The sequence below is a fragment of the Orcinus orca genome, chromosome 5, assembly GCF_937001465.1.
Source record: "Orcinus orca chromosome 5, mOrcOrc1.1, whole genome shotgun sequence".
Taxonomy (NCBI): domain Eukaryota; kingdom Metazoa; phylum Chordata; class Mammalia; order Artiodactyla; family Delphinidae; genus Orcinus; species Orcinus orca.
In genome coordinates this window covers 89,043,837-89,067,282 of record NC_064563.1, presented here as the reverse complement: position 1 = coordinate 89,067,282, position 23,446 = coordinate 89,043,837, and the positions used below count along the sequence as shown (strand labels likewise).

Sequence of the window (23,446 nt, the reverse complement as noted above, 5' to 3'; positions counted from 1 at the left end):
GTGTCCAGAGCCTGTGCTCCACAACGGGAGAGGCCACAACAGTGAGAGGCCTGCGTACCACCAAAAAAAAAAAAAAAAAAAAGGCCATACTACCCAAAGCTATCTACAGATTAAATGCAAACCCTATCAAAATACTCATGACATTTTCCACAGAACTATAACTAATAATCCTAAAATTTATATGGAATCTCAAAAGACCAGTATTGCCAAAGCAGTCCTGAAGGAAAAAAACAAAGCTGGAGGCATAACACTTCCAGACTTCAGACAATACTACAAAGCTACAGTAATCAAAACAGCATGGTACTGGCACAAAAACATACATACAGATCAATGGAACAGAATAGACAGCCCAGAAATAAACCCACACACCTACGGTCAATTAATCTATGACAAAAGAGGCAAGAATATACAATGGAGAAAAAAGTCTCTTCAGCAAGTGGCGCTGGGAAAGCTGGACAATCTCATGTAAATCAGTGAAATCAGAATATTCCTTCACACCATATACAAAAATAAACTCAAAATGGTTTAAAGACCTAAATATAAGACATGATATCATCAGACTCCTAGAAGAGAACATAGGCAAAACATTCTTAGACATAAATCATAGCAATATTATCTTAGATCAGGCTCCCAAAGCAAAAGAAATAAAAGCAAAAATAAACCTAATCAAACTACTAAAAAGCTTTTGCACAGCAAAGGAAACCATCCACAAAATGAAGAGACAACACACTGAATGGGAGAAAATATTTGCAAACAATGCAACTGACAAGGAGTTAATATCCAAAATATACAAAAATGCATACACCTCAATATCAAAAAAGCAAACAACCCAATAAAGAAAATGGGCAGAAGACCTAAATAAACATTTTTCCAAAGACATACAGATGGCCAACAGGCACATGAGAAGATGCTCAGCATCACTAATTATTAGAGAAATGCACATCAAAACCACAATGAGGTATCACCTCACACTGGTCAGAGTAGCTATCATCAAAAAGTCCACAAATAATAAATGCTGGAGAGGGTGTGAAGAAAAGGGAATCCTTATACACTGTCAGTGGGAATGTAAATTGGTGCATCCACTATGGAAAACAGTATGGAGATTCCTTAAAAAAATAAAAATAGAGCTACCATATAGATCTAGCAATCCCACTCCTGGGCATACATCCAGAAAAAATGAAAACTCTAATTTGAAAAGATACATACACCTCAATGTTCATAGCAGTACTATTTACAATAGCCAAGACATGGAAACAACCCAAGTGCCTATCAACAGACGACTGGTTTAAGAAGATGTGGTGTATATATATACAGTGGACTATTACTCAGCCATAAAAAAGAATGAAATATTGCCATTTGCAACAACATGGATGGGCCTAGATAATATCATGCTAACTGAAGTAAATCAAACAGAGAAAGACAAATATTATGTGACATCACTTATGTGTGGAATCTAAAAAATAATACAGATGAATGTATATACAAAACTGAAATAGAGTCACAGACATAGAAAACAGACTTATGGTTACCAAAGGGAAAAGGGAAGGGGGAGAGATAAATTAGGAGTATGCGATTAATAGATACAAATTACTGTATATAAAACAGATAAGCAACAAGAATTTACTGTATAGCACAGGGAACGATATGCAATATCTTGTAATAACCTATAATGGAAAATAATCTGAAAAAAATATATATATAACTGAATCACTTGTGCCGTATACCTGAAACTAACACAATATTGGAAATCAACTGTATTTCAACTAAAAAAAAAGGAAGAAAAAATACATGGCCTTGGGCTTCCCTGGTGGCGCAGTGGTTGAGAGTCCGCCTGCCAATGCGGGGGACACGGGTTCGTGCCCCGGTCCAGGAAGATCCCACATGCTGCGGAGCGGCTGGGCCCGTGAGCCATGGCCACTGAGCCTGCGCATCCAGAGCCTGTGCTCCGCAACAGGAGAGGCCACAACAGTGAGAGGCCCGCATACCGCAAAAAAAACACAAAAAAACATGACCTTCCTTTTCCTGTATTATGACAGATTAGCTATCCTCAATGACTTGACTGAAGAAAATTTAAAAGCTAAATACAACATTAAAGAGAAAAATCTGCGTATGCCTGAATAGAGAAAAGACAAGATGGCTATACTTCAACATGTGGTTATTTATTGGTGGTTATCTCTAAATGATAGAATTATTGCCTACTTTTCTTTTTCCTCTGTCATTTTCTCCTGCCAAATTGCTACAATTAATACATATGATTCTTCTTATTAGGAAAATAAAAACTTAAACATTCCCGTCTTATAAGTCACAAGCTCATTTAGAAAGGAAATGCCTGACAATCAAATAAGAGGTGTTCAAGAGTTGTAAACAATGCTTTATATATCTGTTCCTGAAAGAGTCTTTCGCTTAGCTGTTTTAAATTCCCTGTCTATATTATGTCTTTACCAAGTTTCAACTATACCAGTCTGTATGTGATTATAAAAGAGGATTCAGTTCAAGAAAATCAACACTGACTGAAAGATAAACTTTGTGCACTGTAGCAGCTCTCATCTTTTAGATAGCCCAGGCCACGCAACCTGACAACAGCTAACACACCCCAGGCTATACAAGTATAAAGCTCAAAAGCAGGAAGACTAAGCAAAGGAAAAGCAACTTACCTCTCCATTTCTAGGTGGATCCTCCATGGCTGTTGCCTCCTCAAGTAGACTGATGCTTGATGACACGTTTGCACTGAGTTTCCCTAGTGATGCTGCCTTCAGCAGCTCATTCATTTTCTTCCTAGTTTCCTCCTTTGCAACAGCCAGTTCTCTGTTTTGGATCTCTGCACGATGCCAATGCTGCCATTCTGTAAAATGGTGTCGGAGAACTTGTTTCCGGTTATAGTCAGTGGCCAGTTGTTGTTTTCTAAGAAACAAAGCACTTCCATTAAAAAAAAGAAGCCATTTACTGCTTTTTGGTTGATAATATAAATGAAATACAAGTCCAAAGGAGTCCCAGAAATGCTCCATTTTAGCTCCAGCTTATTCTTTTATTTAAGCTCAAAGGAATCATTTTATAAAGCTCCCCAAGGCAAAGGGTCTGCTCATAGAAGTCACTGGCACCTCAAGGCATTGCTTCAGAAGAGTGACTGTTCTGTTCTATCACATCACAAAGGCATATTAAATTTTCTGATTACGATAAAATAGTTTCTGAGAGCTTTTGGAGGGGAAGGAGCAGAAAGAATAGGTATTCAAATAACTGCTTTTAAAAAATATGCATACATGAGGGAGATATTCAGCTGTACTTGCAAATCTAAGGAAGACAAGAGGTTTGGGAGAAAAAGAAAGGAACGAAACTTAACAAGTGAATTGTCAATAATTAAGTATAAGACTTATAAAAATCAACATGAAATTATGAGGGTGGATCTTGTGGAAGAAGGACTTGGTCAGGGAAAGGCTCTCTATAGAGAAGGTCTCATTTACCAAAGCCATAAACTGAGTGAATGAAGAACTGCTTTGTGAAGACACTTGTTGAACATTAGAAATGTGTGAAGGGCATACACAAGGCACTTGCTCTCAGAGAACTCACTCACAGTCTAGTAGGGGGTCTGATTTACTCTCTTCCTAAGGAGGAGCTCCTTTTGATTCCTGGAAACTTCATGATGTTAGGGGATGTGCCTGAGTGGAGTTGGGAACTGCCAGCTACATTCCCCTCCCAAAGGGACTCTCCATTAGGAGACATGTTTGTGGTAGCCAGTTGAGAATTCAAGTGTAGAGCTTTCTGAGATCAATCTATAAGTGGATGATTATTGTCTCTGAAGAAGTGAGCTGTAGAGCTTGGAACTTATGTTGCAACCGGGGTCAGTTTCGAGGTTTAGATCTGATTGTTTAGATACCTATGTGATTTTATCTTGTAAAGATGACTGGAATAAGGTCTCTACAACACTATTTGCATATCCATTTCTGTTAAACATAAATAATGTTTAACCCACCTCATGGACTTTTTGGGGTCATATCAAAAAAATCGTAACATTTTAAGCCAATGAGTCAGAAGAACATTTCTACAGTTCTTAAATGCTTAAGTGACTTTTAAACCTTTTTTGACTGCCACCTAAAGAAAAAAGTGTCACACTATGACTTCAAAATAAGTTGATGTGTGTACATGTGCATGAAACAAAAGTATATATAATTGAAACAAAGGTTCCACCAAACGATATTCACCCTTACTACCAGAGGTGTACTCCAATGTTTCTTTTCTAATCTTTCCTATTTTTTAAAAAATATGCCTCATCTTGAGCCTGATTTTAGGACCCATTAATGAGTTAAAACCCTTAGCTTGAAATACTGCTCTAGAGTCACAGAATTTAATATTATGCCGGAGAAGTTGGGTGAGACAACCAATCAGTGAGAGTAGTGTTGACTGAAATAATAGAATTCAGGGTAAATGCTAACAGCAATTCTGCCAAGAGCATATTTCCTTATATATAATTGCTTCTTTCTAATGCAATGATAGATAATAAATATGATTGACTGATGGTTTTTATAATAAAAATACAATATAGGTGGTAATAAACATCTATATATAATATTTTACTTTGATAAAAAAAAGAAAGTATCTGAGACTGAATAACCTTGAAACAAAAATTTTAAAAGAAATAAGAATAATAAATCAGGTAGCAACACAGGGTAAGAACAAAGCTCCAAAAATATCAATGTCTAAATAGTGAAACAAACAAAACACCTGATGGCATTTTACTCAAGTAAGTGGAAATCATGTATTTCCACAGACTAGAAGACATATGTTGCTCTGTCTGATTAATGTAAAATTTGATTTACATCAATCTGCTTAGGAAGGAGGAGTGTGAAATTTACCTGATGAGTTAATTTCATGTTTTTACAGCATAAACAGCCAAAAGCCACACTGGAGTTCTGACTGTCAAGGAGAGGGTTATTTGGACAGTATGAAAAGGCAAAGAGAAAAATATTTCTGGTAAATATAACAAAAAGACTAAACAGTAAAAAAAAAAAGGTGGGTTAAAAACTGCGTGTTAATTATTGTGTTTAGAGCCCTCTCATGCAGGAGATTTGAAGATGTACTTAAGATATCTATGTTCATGGGAAGGGTAAGAACACAGAAGCTAGGGATCCAGAGACAAGACTGGTTGTACTCTTGCTCGCTTGCAGTTCACTTCAGCAGAGTGACAATATTGCAGATAAGTTCATTTCTATACTTTTTTTTTAAAGAATGGATGCACTTATAAAGTTATTTATTTATTTATTTTTGGCTGCGTTGGGTCTTCGTTGCTGCACACGGGCTTTCTCTAATTGCCACGAGCAGGGGCTGCTCTTCACTGCGGTGCGCAGGCTTCTTATTGCGGTGGCTTCTCCTGTTGCAGAGCACGGGCTCTAGGCACGCAGGCTTCAGTAGTTGCAGCACACAGCCTCAGTAGTTGTGGCGCACGGGCTTAGCTGCTCTGTGACATGTGGGATCTTCCCGGATCAGTGCTCAAACCCACGTCCCCTGCACTGGCAGGCGGACTCCCAACCACTGCGCCACCAGGGAAGTCCCCATTTCTATACTTTTTAAATGATGACACTAAAAACACAAATATTTCTGAAAGTGAAAAATCACTTAAATTTCTTAAAAGCTTAGTCAGATGTGATTTACTTGGGCACGCTAACCCAAAGAAATGGTTCCACAGTTCCCAGATAATCATAAAATGAAGGACAGAGTTTCTTTATGGAAAACATCCTATCCCAATATGTTTCCAAGCTGAAATCAGGGAATTTCTGGCAAGGGTCTATAAACTGATCATTATAATTATACAACTGCATGCAGAGAAAGACTGTCTCTAAAGAACTAAGAATATAAGATATATAGGTTTAAATAGGAATTTAAATATGAACCAGGATGCTTAGAATCAACACCTCAAATGATACTCAGTTATTGATGCACGTTCTAAAACACAGTAGTCAGAAGAACACCAACTAGATATAGTACACTGGGCAAGCAGCTGAAAGTATCTAAATTCCTCCGCAAAGATGGTGTCACTCTGACAGCAACAACAAGCCCTCTACTGCCTATCCTACAGGATTTTGTTTTTAAAGATGTGATTAAATTTTAAAAAGAACCTGAAAATATAGAACAAATTCACATGTAAGGTAATAACACTACCTTAGGACAAGACTACTAGATACCTAAGAAGTGTCTTGAATTTTTTAAAGGGAAATGAGAAATGACAAATAAATAACCACATACTACTGATCTGATTGAGTGCTGAAATCTGAACAGAACATAAAAATAGCAATGATGCAAACAGCTGCATTTGGGACGGGCAGGTTCAGCAGGAATAGGAATGCATAAGCTAATGCATTCAGAAATGCACCAGGCAGCCCCCCAGGGAAAATGTGGAAGATAACACAGTTCTGTTTTAAAGAGCTTTAAAGTGAGCCAGTCAATGCAAGTCTGGTCCTCCTGCCTCTCTGGCAGATACCAGGAGCTTTATCAGCTTCAGATGCCATGCAATTTCTAGCCTCTCAACTGGATACCCAGGTGAGCACGGAGGGAAGGGCAATGGACCATGACTAACAGAGGTGCTCCATAAATGACTGCCCTAACGCACGCTGAAATCAGGAGTGCTGGGAATGGGGAATATCTGCCAGTCTCTTTTCAATTCAGTCTCCCCACCCCTAGGCTAGCCTGGCGGGTTCACCCCAGCCTCTTCCCACACAAGCTGCATATGTGCTGGTTTACCAGTTTTCCCCTAAACTGAAAAGTGCTCTCTTCCACTTAGCCACGATCTGTCTCTCTCAGAAGATGGGACCAAAGAGTTTCTATTTTTAAAAAGCTGCTTGGGGGATTGTAATGCATGATAGCCAAGTCTATGTCACTCCTAAGTTTTTATATTATTGTGCCTTCTGTTGCAATTATTTTTAGTATTTGGGTAAATTTTTAACTTCTTCACTTAGACTGAAAACTCCTAGAAGGCAGGAGTACCCCTGCTGGTACTTAAGAAAGAGTCTAGGGACTTCCCTGGCAGTCCAGTGGTTAAGACCCCACACTCCCAATGCAGGGGACCCGGGTTCAATCCCTGGTCGGGGAACTAAGATCCCGCATGCTTCATGGCATGGCCAAAAAAAGTCTAGTACACAGTAAGCATCAGTAAAGCTGACTGACTGAATATATGCTATCAAACAGAATAAATGAATGAGTGAATGAATGAATGCCATGGTTTAAGGGACATCATAGGGCCAGTTTTTCTACTGGCCTGCCACTGCACCCTCAAATCCCCATCACTTACATTTTGGGCACTGTTTCCAGACAATGCCTATTAATGTATAAGTCTCCTGGGAGGGATAACATCAGTTGAGGAGTACAGAGACAGAGCATGAGGGGATAGAGGGACACAGGGAAGAGATAAAAGCCTGTTCCAGGAAAGGCCCCAAGTATTTGGTACTGAGTACCAAGGCTCAGGAAGGGTGGGTAGAGGATGTTGAAACAAATCCTGCTTCTTCCCAATTTGTCTAGGGCTGGCTGTAAATTGAGAGAAGAAGGGAGAGAGGAGGAATGAAAGATCTGGAGCCAACTTTCAGAAGTGAATATGCTAAAGAATTTAAAAATACAGTTCAAATTCCCATACCACCATGTCCAAGGGTCTAATTTAGCATGTATACCAGAATTTTGTTGTATTGCCTGAGTGACTGAATCCTTAGTTAGAGTTTGGGAATATTTGTTAATGTTGCAATTGTATTATAATATTGTATTGAAATTTTATAACACCATTACCATAACTACTTTTAAAAGAAAAGAGATGGACAAAAATTCCTATTAGGGAAAGCAAGGTACATTTTTTAGAAGAAATACATGGATGACCTTGGAGTGGAGTGAGACTCTGAGCACAGGCTCAGTAAGAAAATATGGTGGCTGGACTTCCCTGATGGCGCAGTGGTTAAGAATCCGCCTGCTAACGCAGGGGACATGGGTTCAAGCCCTGGTCTGGGAAGATCCCACATGCCGCGGAGCAACTAAGCCTGTGCGCCACAACTACTGAGCCTGCGCTCTAGAGCCCGCGAGCCACAACTACTGAAGCCTATGTGCCTAGAGCCCATGCTCTGCAACAAGAGAAGCCACTGCAATGAGAAGCCTGCACACCGCAATGATGAGTAGCCTCCGCTCACTGCAACTAGAGAGAGCCCGCGTGCAGCAACGAAGACAACGCAGCCAAAAATAAATAAATAAATAAATTTATAAAAAAGAAAATATGGTGGCTAAATCATGAATGAGAAGAAGCGAGGGATCTGTTGTTGCTCCAGAGAGAAAGTGGGAAGAACAAAAAGGAAAGAAGGCAAAGAAAGAAGCCCAAAAGGCTGGGCCCTGCATAGCCAGTAAGAGGAAAGCCCAAGTGGCAAAAACAAATGCGGATTCAAGAGCTGGAGGCTAAGGACACAGCTGACATCTGAGAAACAGACACAGCAAATGATTTCCATGTCCAGGCGGATGGGCCAAAGAACCACCTATGTCTTGCCAATCTGGTAAGAGTTTAGTTGCTACAATGAGTAACCCATCTACAATAAATGCGCTCTATCCCTCGATCTCACTATTTAGAAAAAAGTGCTTGAAAATGTTATGGAGTTAAATTGCAGGAGAGGAAGCAACTGAGCTCTTCATTCATCCACTAACTCACCTATTATTCAACAACTATGTATTTGGTGTACACAGAGGAACTGGGAGAGACTCCGATGAGGACGGTAAAGAGGGTCCTGGCTCTTCTGACACCCCCGATCCCACTGACATTTCTTGGTTTCTGCTTGTATTGATAGTAGCTACCTTTGAGCTTTTTTCTCCACCTCTATTATTCCAACCTTCTTTGAACAAAATCACCTAACAATTTCCTAAAACAATCTCTAGAACAAAGAACAACATGCAGAGAGCCTGGGATCTGTAGGAAAGCAGCATGAAGGACAGTTTGTATCTAATAGCTCCTTTCTTATATGTTTCTAGCATAACCTGTTATTTGTTCATTATTGCTCTTGTTTTACATCTATAATCATCTGAAGTCAACTGCAATATAACTGAAAAACATGACTGTCTTAGGGAGCCATCACCTACATGCTATTTAACTAGGAGCAGCATGTTATAGGAAAAAGCATCTGACTCAGCATCGAAAGGACCAGGCTCTAGTCCTGGACTGGCTACTCGTAACTTTATGACTTGAGACAGTTGTTTATCCTTTTTGTGCCTTACTTTTATCATCTGTAAAATGAGGGGCTGGATTAGATGCTCCTTGAGGTGCTTTCCTACTCTAAGAACTTTTTGCTCTAAAGTTTTATAGTAAAAAAAATTATTATAAGTTAAATATTTTCTAACTCTGACAGTTAAAAAAATATAGCACCCATTCTGAACATTTAAAAATAGACACTTGAAAATAATTCACAGATATGAGACAAGAAGTTCTAAGAGGATCTTTAAAAAAAATTGGCACATAATGCTATTATGAAATCCCCATTTAGTGCTTTTATATTTAAATAGTTTAATTGGAATGGAATCTGAAGTTCTTCAGATTTTTCTTCTACAAGTTTCTTCTGGCATGTAAATTTCATAGACCAATTTTACCTTTAACATCTTAGTTGCCACTCCCTCTATGCCCTCACTCATGATGCTTCCCCTTTCCAACACCTCCAGTTTCTCTTCTTTATCCAACAAATCCAGCTTTGAGTAAGTTATCATCCCAATTCCCTGGATCAATCACTAAGTCCTGAAAATTTAGACATAAATTGTGAAAGAGCTTTTTTTTCCCCCACTGAAGATTTCCCCCAGCATAGTGTAGGAAAGGAAAACTGTCTAGATCACCCTCCTGCTTAAAAACCTTCAGGAATTCACCTTTATTTACCTAAGAACGCCTAAACTCCTTGCCCTAGCATTTAAGGCCTTCCACAAGTTGATGAACTTGACAACCACATGCTTGATGATTTCCAGCCACACGTAATGCCATTATCTCATCTCCCTCTTTCTACCTAGGAATATCCTACTTACTGTTCAGAGCCCAGCAAGACCCATCTTCCTGATAAAGCCTTTCCGGACCCTCTGTAGGAGCCTCCCCAGTTACTTCCCTCTACTAAGTTCTCAGCAGCAGAAGGAGATGCATTACAAAGTTTATAATGTTAATCCATACCTGTACTGTTTCTAGATCTCGTTTTCCCCACAAAACTGAGTTCTTTGAGGACAAGGGGCCATGTGTCAGGCTCCTAAGTATTCTCCCCAGGGCCTGATGCTGTCACAGGAATGCACAACTCCAGGGGGCGCCATTCCCTTCTACATGACGATACTTTCACATACCATTCATCCAATTTTTCACCCAGAAGGAATAACAGAGTTGCTCTGCTCCCTCCAGCTCCCCCAACCAATAAACAAATGGCTCCTTCTACATCTATGATTTCGGTTCAAGAATGCAAAGTTGACCTTGGAAATGAAAAGAAGAAAATGTATTTGATTTTAGGATGAAGGAACAAAGAAAGTTTTATTTGAAGGCAAATTCTGTGTCATTCACAAGCCTAAGAGGGAGCTGATATAAAGGTGTCCAAAACCTCTAAAGAAGGTGAGGGGGAAGGGAGAAATCACCCTTGCCAGGTCTGCCTTCCCAGATGAATGTTCCCTGTCTCCCTAATTAACATTCCATGTGCAGACAGTGATTTCTCTCAATGAGAATTACTACCGCATAAGCCAAATTCTGTCTTCTAAATTGTAAGATGGTCCAGAGTGCAATGATACTACGTCAAAGGATAAGGGAAAAAGCATAATACTTGCTTCCTTTAAAATAGGAAAGCATGTACATTGGTATATTTTAATCAAAATTTTTTTTTCGCTTAAATTTTCCATTACAATTTTCTAGTTTGGGATGTAACAGAGAAAAACAGTGATTATCATATATTATAAGTAGATGAGATGATTCCAGTGAAAAGCATTTTTAGAGCTTATTTCTGGATTCTTCAGGAGGAAAGATGTCCTACATAAACATACTAGAAGGATTTTCATGGCATAAGTAATAGTACCTGTTTTCTTCCCTAAGGTCATTTTCCATGGCTTGAGTCTCCCGCCTCAACTTCTGGGATCTTGTGTAGTCTCTCCAGGCCCGCAGGACCTTCAGTTGCAACTTCCAGTCAGACAGGGTCCCAGCTTTCCCCAGCTTAATCCTATGATCAAGAATCAGCTTGTGCCAGGCAGAGAAATACCGTTTTTGACACTGCAATGGAAACATTGGAAAATCAGTACTAGGGTTTCTAATATCTACTATTAAGAACCCTGTCCTCAGATATCCGCCTCACACTTTTTCTAACAAATCTAGGAACTGTTGTCTTGATGGAAGGGGAACAGACAATTGCTTTATGCTCAAATGACAAGAAAGATTCAAGCCATGCAACGAAGGCACTATCAGCCTCATGGCAAACTAAAACATTTAATTCTCATTGTAAGGCACCAGTCCTATGCAGAGCTGGAGTAACTGTCACAACTAAGATCTAAGTTAAGGGGCTTGTTTGAGAGACTTGAAAGGCCTGCTTCCAACAGATCTCCCCTGCCAGGCTGTCTTAGAGTTCAAAATACCATTAACCATTATCACCACTGATGTCCTGCACAAATGAACATGGGAGATCCCACAGGATGGAATGGGGTCTCTGGTCCCTGGGAACAAGATGGCTAAAAACAGCTTCAGCTGGGCTACCACTGACCACGTCAGGGCTTTGGTGAACACTCCTACAGAAGCTAGATACACAGGCTGCTTGCGTTCTTCCACTATATGTATCTGACAACAAATCAGACAAGGTCTACTGACCCTAAGCATGTCTCCAGAGAAGTACTTACGGTCCTAGGCTAAGAAAATCTCTGCGATCTAGGCCTTGCCTACATCTTCTATCTTCACAGCAAACTTTATGCTCCTACTATATCAAATTACTTTCAGCTCTTGGTCTTATACCAACCACACTGTTCTGTGCTTTTCTATCTATGGTCATAGTAATTTCTCTGTCCTTTTCTGCCCTCTCTCTGCCTATTTCAAGAGTCACCTCTCTCAGGAAGCCCTCCTAATACCAATCACTCTCCCCACATGTAAGTGCCCTTCCACTGTGTTCCCAGAGCAACCTATGCTTTCTTTAGTCAAAATGGTCATCACACTGTGTTATAATCACCTGTTTACCAGTTTCCACAAGACGGTGAGCCTCCAGAAGGAGGGACTGGCAGATCTGAGAGTACCACGTGTGAGGAACACTGAAACAGAAAGTAACCTCACAGGAAGTGACTCTGGGAGGTATAGGAGATGCCTGCTGACCAGCTTCGAGAACTTGGTAGCCATATCAGGGTCAGCCCTATTTATTGCTTCTTTCTCTTTAAAAATACTTGTCTTTCACTATTTCAACATTTAGTAAGCTGTGTTTGAATTTGGGAATTCTGAAAAAAGTTGTTTAAGATATAATCTCTATTTTTGAAAGGTTATAGGGAGAGAGAATATATAAATTAAAAGACCAATAACATGAGAGAGCACAGGCTAGACTTCTTAGAAATAGCCCATTTGGCCTGAAATATTTTCTACAAAAGAAACCAATTATATTCCCATTTAGACAAACTACAAAATCTTCTTTATTATAATTTTCCATTAGGAGAAACCATGGCAGTCTTTAAAAAGCCTGTTCCCTTTCCATTATGTCAAACGAGGGCACGTTTCCTAGACCTTTGCCTTAGATTCTGTGCAAGGAAAGGAGGGAAGGAGGGAGACAGCAAGAGAACAGGGAGGAAGGGAGGAATGAATGAAGGGAAATTTGCTGAATATAAGATATGCCTTCAGTCATAACAAGGAAAAGACACACAGCTTCCTGGTTGAGAGGGTATGCTTTTTGCATTATTATTTGCTTATCTATCCCACAAAATACAGCATGGGGAAAAAAAAAACAACAGTGTTAACTTGTGCACCATAGTCAAAAGAAAATCTTTCTATTTACCAGATTCATTTAAGAGATTCTTCTTAAAAGACTTGATGAAATAGTCTATGTATGGGTAGTTATCTCTAATTTTAACTCCTGGAATATTTCTAATGATTAAATAGTACAAGCATAATCCACCTTGACAATAATAGCACTATTAATAGTGTCCTTCTTGGATTTCCACATTTTTTTTCTCTAGTCCAAAGCATTTCACATGTACTATTTTATTGACTCATAGACCATCATTACAAAATAGAGAGGCTGCAGATATTATGATTTACCTTACCAAGCCAAACTTCAAATAGAGAACGAATAATGACTATATTCACAAAGCAAAGAGTTAGTGGTATACCTAAGGCTAAATCCAAAACATTCAGGCATCCTGATGACCCTAATCTACTAGGCAAAAAGTCTCTTTTAAAGAGGAAGAACAAATTACTTGCTTGTCTTCTGAAAGAGAAAGAACTTGATATACAACTTACTACAGTAGAAAAGCACTGCTGGAAAATATCTGAATTTAAGAGGGGGAAAATTTGAGTCTGTAAATGCCATAGTCAATATATTTTTTTAAAAATACTTAAGTTTAGACTGTGAGAGCAAAATGATTGGTTTTGAAGGTCTATAATTCAGTTTCACTACACAGAAGTTAATAGCAGCAAAGTGACATACTCATACAATAACTGCTTTCTTGAAATCAACTTGCCATTGGTTTTTTTCTCCTGCCTACTCAAAAGAGCAATCCCATTTAAATTAAATTAAAAAAATAAACGTATGAATCAAGAATAGCCACTTAGTTATTCTTGATTCACAGCAAACATTATTTAGGCAAACAGGAGTCCCATAAATGTGCTTGGAGGAAAATACTTGGGAAAGGAAAACATTCTTGGTCCTGTCTTCTCTGGGAGAAGATGCTAGCACTCCACTCCAACTTAGAAGGGACAAGAAGTGGCATAGTTCACAGTCACCATCTATTCACATTTCCTATTACCCTCCCCCAAGTGGCGTCCCTGCAGCGCTCAGGCCTGCTTTTCCTCTTCAGTTCTACACTCAAACTACAGCAGTGCTCTATCCCTTTGCTCTTTGAAACAAGAACTATTATTTAAAACTGCAACTGGTCAGAAGAGGAACACCTTCTGCTTAAGCCAGAGAACTTAATGTTTGAACTAGATGGACAACTAGTCTGACCTTCCTCCGTTTCTTACCTAGTTCATTTATTTCTGCACCATGTTTTTATTCTGATAGATTCTCAAATACAGTCATGCGTTCTTTTAGTAACTTCTACCATCTCTTTATTATAGTTGTGGTGATAATTAAGGCTTGTTACAGGTAAGTAAAATACTGAAAATCACTGTAGGAAGAACTGCTCCTAAGTACATATCTACAATAATTTTTAAAATAAAATACTAAAAAGTGAAATTTAGAAAGTTTTTAAGTGAAATGCTTTTCTCCTTTCAAAATCAAAATCTTCCATGAGCCATCATTTGGTCATTAAGGATTCCACTCAAGAGAAGAAATGACAGTTCACCCCGCTAAATTTATTACCTGCACTGGAGTTACCCTCGTTTTGTTGGCAAGAAAAGCTCTTTCCTGAAGTGTAATCACACTGCTGTCACTGGGAATGATTGACGTTAGGTGGAACAGCAATTTGCTATCTAATCTTCATTGTAATTCTAACCCTGTCACTAGAGATGCTTGTTCTGATTAATGAAGTGGGTAACTCATCAAAATTCCTCAGCTATTTCCCTTTTGTCAGAAAGCTCAGTGATAATTGCATCAAAATTCTCAGTCATGGAAAAATAAACAATGAATTGTAAAGAGGACAAAAATGTCAACAAGTTTACAATTTATTTTTGCCGAATGGAACTAACTGTGGTGCAACTGGTGGTCAAGGGGCGCCGGACAAGGACCAAAGGTTGGAGATAAAGGGCCCAGCTGACTCCTGGCTGCTCCCAGACCCAAAGGAACAGACAGATGCTCTAATACTACCCAAGAAAGCCGTCCTCCACTCCTTTTTTCCTTTTTGAGGACCACTACAGCTAGGCAGAAGACCCCACAGATGCTAAGAAGTATTTGATGGGTGGAGAGGAGGATCTTGTTCATGAAGAAATGAATGCCCCTGGGAAGAAGCAGCACTGAAAAGCAGTCCCCTATATCCCATCATATCCCTGATTTTCATAATTTTGCCCCAAAGAAAAGAGAGGAAATCACTGTGTCCCCTACCGCCAACCATATACACTCCCGTAACTATTATAGATAAATATATTAGGGAAAATACATTCAGTTTTCAGCACACTGTGCTAAGACCTGGACTTGCTGTTGGGTTCCACGGAAAAGCCTAAACTCTGACAACCACTGCAATGTGAAATGGTAACACTGGCTACAGACAAAAAGCTACTTTTGTTATATACTGGAAGCTGTGATGCTCATTTTACTCCTGTATTTAATTTTTTCCCCTTCATTTTTTAAACTTAAAAAAAACCCTCACTCTATTACAGAAATTTCATAAACATACCCAAAAGGAGAACAGAAGAATAAACCCCTCACTCAGCTTCAAAAATTACCAGCATTATGCTGATTTTGTTTCATTTCTCTTCCACTCACTTTTCTTTCCTGGAGTATTTAAAAATAAATTCCAGACATCAGACATTGTATCATTTCACCCATAAATGCACTGATATGTATTACTAACAAAAGGACATTTTATAAATTCTTCTTAATTCTGCTAAGAAGTTTCAATCAATAATATTGCTGTATTTATCTAATTCTGTTTCACTGCAGAAGTAGCAGAATTTCAGAAAGCAACTGCTTAGTCTCATCATATTAAATTCTTAACCAATAAAATGCTCTGGGATCTTTTAAAGAAGAATGACCACAATACAGCCTATAACCTGACTAGGATAGGGCTCTTTTCCCAACAAAGCCTGAACCAATTTTCATGACCTCATGTCTTTAGGGAAGGCAGGACTACTGCTCATCAGCTTCTCTTTCATCTTTCTTTCCCTTCTAGACCTTCTTCCTCCCTCTACAATCTCCACTCTCTGCCCATTCTCCCCACTCCAAGCATGCCCCACAAACATACACTATGCCAAAAGTACAGCTGACCTCAGAATATATTAGACAAATGCTCGATTCACCTCTAGGGGTCTCTGACAGTAAGGCGATGATGTGATGTCATTTGTTCCTCACCCATATGGTTCTTAAGATCCGTATAAATATTCACCTGAAATTTCTAGTGTTTAGGGGAAAAGATACTCTACTCTGCATAATTTTAGAGAATGGGCTTCACTTATGCCAAAGGCTCTTTTCTTAACTTTTTAAAAGCAGAATTTAATCAGTACTTTTTCCAGAAGACAAAAAAAAGAAAATCAGATACTTTTGAATTAGAACCTCTGGGATCAAAATGGTGTTCTGAAAAGCAAAACACTCTTGCAATGTTTTGGTAAACTGGCTCTCGATGTCCCTTCTGTGAGAATGGAAAACCCGGGTTACTCACAGGGTAAGGAAGAGTACAATAACAAACTAAACAACCTCTTTACCAACATCAACAAAATTTTATTTGGAAATTTTCCACAGAGTGGCTGTATGAAGTTATATATAATAATGCATCAAAGCCCTCCTAAAATGCACAGCACACAATGTCCTTGGCAATATGTTTAGAGGGGAGAGTTACATGAATCCCAATATTCTTCGTGTGTGTGCCCAACACTTCTCTTACTCTGCAGTTTTATTTGCAAAGAGGTTTTTCCTTCATTTTCTTCCCCAAACGTAAGACAACACTGCTGAGACGATAGCAGCAACTGCTATGTTTCAGCTCAGGAATGGTTGTGTTTCAGTGCTATGTAGGCAGTCCTGCTAAAACTAAGATTTTTGGGGAGGAATCAGGCTGTATAAATGAGGTTCTTAACTACAGTTTTCAACACCTTGAAAGAAAGAAAAAAAAAAAATGCAGGCTTCTCTTCTATGGATTCCCACATTCCCTCAGTTTAGTTCAGGGCAGCCTCCTGGAAGGCACTATGCCACAAGCATAACATCAACAACGCCTCCTTTGGGTCATTATTATCTTATCCTCTAACAGAGATAGTAAACAAACAACTCAAAACCTCCCCCCCCTAGAATTAAGATTTAGTTAGTGTCAACGCATCTTTCTTTGCTTTCAACTTTTACAAGCAGGGAAGAACATAGATTTTTTTATCTGAAGAAAACATAAAATGTATTTCAGAATAGGGTGAGAATTAAGAAGGCCACTTTCCAAACAGTATAAGAATTTCATACTTAATCCCTTGTTGTTTCTGCTAATTAGCACTGACATGTGGATTGCTGAATCTCCCCAAGAGATTTCACTGCAAGATCAAAGAGAAAGTAGGATAGGATGGAAGTAGAAAGTTTCTATATAAAAATAAGTGTTTTTGACAAAATAAAGAGACCTGGCAATGAAATGAGTGGGAAAGAGGCATGAACAGTGCTGCACCTGAACTTGTGTTTTGGTAAGAGAGCCTGCTCTGTTTCTCTCAGAAAGTCTCCTATTAAATAATGTGGCCCACGCATAGCACAGGGAGATCAGCTTGGTGCTTTGTGACCACCTAGAGGGGTGGGAGGGAGGGAGACACAGGAGGGAAGAGATATGGGGACATATGTATAACTGATTCACTTTGTTGTAAAGCAGAAACTAACACACTATTGTAAAGCAATTATACTCCAATAAAGATGTTTAAAAAAAAATAAAAATAAAAAAATAAATAAATAAATTTCTGACCCACACACTCAAAAAAATAATGTGGCCCAAATGTGATGTTAAGAAGTTGTTTGGCAGAACAAACCCAGAGTCAAAGCACAAAGAATACAGGACCTAAAAGGGCCTGAACTAGAGCAACCCTTAGAAACAGATTCTTTGAAGTCTTTCTGCGAATTATATAGTTTGCCATTGGGTTTGTGCCAGTGAACCATTCTGAGGGTGCTGACAGGAGTTTCCTGCTATCTAACTGCTCAGTGCAAGCCAGGTAGGCATTTTCCCGCTTCTTATTCTGTGGTCATATTTAGGCTGCTGAGTATCCAAGTTTCATCACCCAAGGGCAGCTTCAGCTCCTTCAGAGCCAGGCTAGGAATGTGGACTGGGACCAAGATAATGAGCCCAGAGGGCCTGCTACTCTGGTGGTGTTTACCAGAGGACATCCTGTCTCCAGCCAAGTCTACGTAAAAGCCTGAGGAGTGTGGAAAGTGGATTTCCCCCTGTGTCTCAGTTATACCCACATACACTGGGGAAATCTAAATTAGAGGTTCACTAACAATAATACACATGAATAATATAATCACATGGAAGGGGAAGGGGAAGAAAAGAACCAACCTAAGTAACTCTGGAAAACAATTTTGGCTGAGTAAGGCTGAAAACAAAAATAACTGTACAAATATTACACTGTAGCTAGTAAATTTGTTTCCACAGCAGTATAGGTTACCAATTCTGAAACTACTTTTATAGTATACTAGGACTAAACAAATAAGTAAATATAATTTAGATAATAAGCTCCAGGTATAAACAAGCAAGGGGGAAAGGCTACACTAAAACCTATGGTGTTAGATTAGGGCTGAAGTTATCGTTATGAGCTCACAATTATTTTAATATATATACAGATAGATAGAGAAATAAGTGACAATTAAGGAAAGGGGAGGAGAGCATGACCCCCGTGTTGCTGCACTGGAATTGGATGTATCAGTATGATTTAATGGATTTTAATGTGTACACTTATAGATAGACACAGAAACAAATATAACGTGTGTGTATGTGTAGTTAGTATATGTACAACTATTTCCCAGCTCTGTCTGCTGAGAGGGCCCAGAAAACATGATACCCCAGTAGCAGTGAGCACAGCTAGTACCCAGATCTTGGTTTCCAAATATTATTCTCCAACAAATGGAACCAGGGTTCCATGTATTGATAGAAGTGGTTGATTCCAGAGCTAGGGCAGGGAAAATATAAGATGAGCCTGGAACATCTTGTGGTGCCAGAGAAATAAAGGATTTTTTCAAAAAAGGATTTTGAAAGGGCAAAAGAGTCAACCTGAAAATTTTCCCAGTGGCCAAGGTTAGAAAAATTTGAGAAACAAAGTAAAAATAATACTAGAATATAATCCTTAGGATAAAGTAAATATCCACAAGTCCATACTGATACAAATAAACAACTGAATAAATGAAATAAATAAATGAGGGAGAAGGGACAGTTTTTCCTTCTAGAAGAATTTAAATGAATACATGGAGACAAGAAGGGAAATACAAAATCATCATTAGACAAATACCACATTAGTTATTGTTACAGGCAAGACCCATCAATGAATGCTAAAATTAATAGGTGAAAGTTTACAGATAAACAGAATATTTGCATAGTTTCACAATATTTCCTCTAAGACATTTATGAATTACAAAGGGAAAAATAGTAACTTTACAGTGGAGAAACCCAGCAGACACAATCTTAAGTGATCAAAGTTAACATCAACAGTAATAAGACTTATTAACATTATGTGGAATTCCCTGGCAGTCCAGTGGTTAGGACTCCGCGCTCTCAATGCCGAGAGCCTGGGTTCAACCACTGGTCAGGGAACTAAGATACCACAAGCCGCATGGCATGGCCACCAAAAAACAAAAACAAAAAACAGAGATTGGCTCAAGATGGTGGAATAGAAGGACGTACTCTCACTCCCTCTTGCGAGAGCACTGGAATCACAACTAACTGCTGAACAATCATCAACAGGAAGAACTGGAACTCAATAAAAAACATACCCCACATCCAAAGACAAAGAAGAAGCCACAGTGAGATGGTAAGAGGGGCACAATCACAATAAAATCAAATCCCATAACTTCTGGGTGGGTGACTGACAAACTGGAGAACACTTATACCACAGAAATCCACCCACTGGAGTGAAGGTTCTGAGCCCCACGTCAGGCTTCCCAACCTGGGGGTCTGGCAGTGGGAGGAGGAATTCCGAGAGAATCAGACTTTGAAGGCTAGCAGGATTTCACTGCAGGACTTCGACAGGACTGGGGGAAACAGAGACTCCACTCTTGGAGGGCACACACAAAGTAGTGTGCACATCCAGAACCAGGGGAAAGAGCAGTGATCCCGCTGGAGACTGAACCAGACCTACCTGCTGGTGTTGGAGGGTCTCCTGCAGAGGTTAGGGGTGGCTGTGGCTCACTGTGAGGACCAGGACACTGGCAATAGAGGTTCTGGGAAGTACTCCTTGGCGTGACCCTCCCAGAGTCCGCCATTAGCCCCACCAAGGAGCCCGGTAGGCTCTGATGTTGGGTCGCCTCAGGCCAAACAACCAACAGGGAGGGAACCCAGCCCCACCCATCAGCACACAAGTGGATTAAAGTTTTACTGAGCTCTGCCCACCAGAGCAACACCCAGCTCTACCCACCACAAGTCCCTCCCAACAGGAAGCTTGCACAAGCCTCTTAGATAGCCCATCCACCAGAGGGCAGACAGCAGAAGCAAGAAGAACTACAATCCTGCAGGCTGTGGAAAGAAAACCACATTCACAGAAAGATAGACAAGATGAAAAGGCAAAGGGCTATGTACAAGATGAAGGAACAAGATAAACACCAGAAAAACAACTAAACGAAGTGGAGCTAGGCAACCTTCCAGAAAAAGAATTCAGAATAATGATAGTGAAGATGATCCAGGACCTCGGAAAAAGAATGGAGGCAAAGATTGGGAAGATGCAAGAAATGTTTAACGAAGACCTAGAAGAATTAAAGAAAAAACACCTAGAAGAATTAAAGAACAAACAAACAGAGATGAACAATATAATAACTGAAATGAAAAATACACGAGAAGGAATCAATAGCAGAATAACTGAGGCAGAAGAAAGGATAAGTGACCTGGAAGACAGAATGGTGGAATTCACTGCTGCAGAACAGAAGAAAGAAAAAAGAATGAAAAGAAATGAAGACAGTCTAAGGGATCTCTGGGACAACATCAAATGCAATAACATTCTCATTATAGGGGTCCCAGAAGGAGAAAAGAGAGAGAAAGGACCCAAGAAAATATTTGAAGAGATTATAGTCAAAAACTTCCCTAACATGGGAAAGGAAAAAGCCACCCAAGTCCAGGAAGCGCAGAGAGTCCCAGGCAGGATAAACCCAAGGAGAAACATGCCGAGACACATAGTAATCAAACTGACAAAAATTAAAGACAAAGAAAAATTATTGAAAGCAACAAGGGAAAAATGACAAATAACATACAAGGGAACTCGAATAAGGTTAACAGCTGATTTCTGAGCAGAAACTCTACAAGCCAGAAGTTAGTGGCATGATATACTTAAAGTAATGAAAGGGAAGAACCTACAACCAAGATTACTCTACCCAGCAACGATCTCATTCAGATTTGATAGAGAAATTTTTTTTTTACAGCAACCAAAAGCTAAGAGAATTCAGCACCACCAAACCAGCTCTACAACAAATGCTAAAGGAACTTCTCTAAGTGGGAAGCACAAGAGAAGAAAAGGACCTACAAAAACAAACCCAAAACTGTTAAGAGAATGTTCATAGGAACATACATATTGATCATTACTTTAAAAGTGAATGGATTAAATACTCCAACCAAAAGACACAGGCTTGCTGAATGGATACAAAAACAAGACCCATATATATCCTGTCTACAGGAGACCCACTTCAGACCTAGGGACACATACAGACTAAAAGTGAGGGGATGGAAAAAGATATTCCATGTAAATGGAAATCAAAAGAAAGCTGGAGTAGCAATACTCATATCAGATAAAATAAACTTTAAAATAAAGAATGTTACAAGAGACAAGGAAGGACACTCCATAATGATCAAGGGATCAATCCAAGAAGAAGATATAACAATTATAAATATATATGCACCCAACAAAGGAACACCTCAGTCCATAAGGCAACTGCTAACAGCTGTAAAAGAGGAAATCGACAGTAACACAATAATAGTGGGGGACTTTAACACCTCACCTACATCAATGGACAGATCATCCAAAATGAAAATAAATAAGCAAACAGAAGCTTTAAATGACACAATAGACCAGAGAGATTTAATTGATATTTATAGGACATTTCATCCAAAAACGGCAGATTACCCTCTCTTCTCAAGTGCGCATGGAACATTCTCCAGGATAGATCACATCTTGGGTCACAAATCAGGCCTCAGTAAATTTAAGAAAACTGAAATCATACCAAGCATCTTTTCAGACAACAACGCTATGAAATTAGAAATCAATTACAGGGAAAAAACCATAAAAAACACAAACACATGGAGGCTAAACAATATGTTACTAAATAACTAAGAGATCACTGAAGAAATCAAAGAGGAAATCAAAAAAAACCTAGAGACATATTACAATGAAAACATGACAATCCAAAGCCTATGGGATGCAGCAAAAGCAGTTCTAAGAGGGAAGTTTATAGCAATACAAGTTTACCTCAAGAAACAAGAAACATCTCAAATAAACACTCTAACCTTACACCTAAAGGAACTAGAGAAAGAAGAACAAACAAAACCCAAAGTTAGTAGAAGGAAAGAAATCGTAAAGATCAGAGCAGAAATAAATGAAATAGAAACAAAGAAAACAATAGCAAAGATCAATAAAACTAAAAGCTGCTTCTTTGAGAAGATAAACAGAATTGAGAAACCATTAGCCAGACTCATCAAGAAAAAGAGGGAGAGGATTCAAATCAATAAAATTAGAAATGAAAAAGAAGTTACAACAGACACTGCAGAAATACAAAGCATCCTAAGGGACTACTACAAGCAACTCTATGCCAATAAAATGGACAACCTGGAAGAAATGGATAAATTCTTAGAAAGGTATAACCCTCTGAACCAGGAAGAAAGACTGAACCAGGAAGAAACAGAAAATATGAACAGACCAATCACAAGTAATGAAATTGAAACTGTGATTAAAAATCTTCCAACAAACAAAAGCCCAGGACCAGATGGTTTCACAGGTGAATTCTAACAAACATTTAGAGAAGAGCTAACACCCATCCTTCTCAAACTCTTCCAAAAAATTGCAGAGGAAGGAACACTCCCTAACTCATTCTACGAGGCCACCATCACCCTGATACCAAAACCAGACAAAGATACTACAAAAAAAGAAAATTACAGACCAATATCACTGATGAATACAGATGTAAAAATCCTCAACAAAATACTAGCAAACAGAATCCTACAACACATTAAAAGGATCATAAGCCATGATCAAGTGGGATTTATCCTAGGGATGCAAGGATTCTTCAATATACACAAATCAATCAATGTGATACACCATAGTAACAAACTGAAGAATAAAAACCATATGATCATCTCAATAGATGCAGAGAAAGCTTTTGACAAAATTCAACACCCATTTATGATAGAAACTCCAGAGAGTGGGCACAGAGGGAACCTACGTCAACATAATAAAGGCCATATATGACAAACCCACAGCAAATATCATTCTCAATATGAAAAACTGAAAGCATTTCCTCTAAGATCAGGA

At 39.0% G+C, this 23,446-nt stretch overlaps 1 protein-coding gene across 4 annotated transcripts in view; it reads right to left on the bottom strand.

Moving 5' to 3' along the window:
• The window catches only part of CCDC191 (coiled-coil domain containing 191), a 102,815-nt gene that overhangs the window by 47,946 nt on the left and 31,423 nt on the right, over positions 1-23,446 (bottom strand). For all 4 annotated transcript variants that reach the window (XM_033432129.2, XM_033432127.2, XM_004272045.4 and 1 more), the window contains 2 exons: positions 11,025-11,215; positions 2,655-2,901 (listed from right to left, as the gene is read on the bottom strand). In XM_033432129.2, the coding sequence (XP_033288020.2) occupies positions 2,655-2,901; positions 11,025-11,215 (438 nt within the window). The remainder of the gene's footprint in view (positions 1-2,654; positions 2,902-11,024; positions 11,216-23,446) is intronic.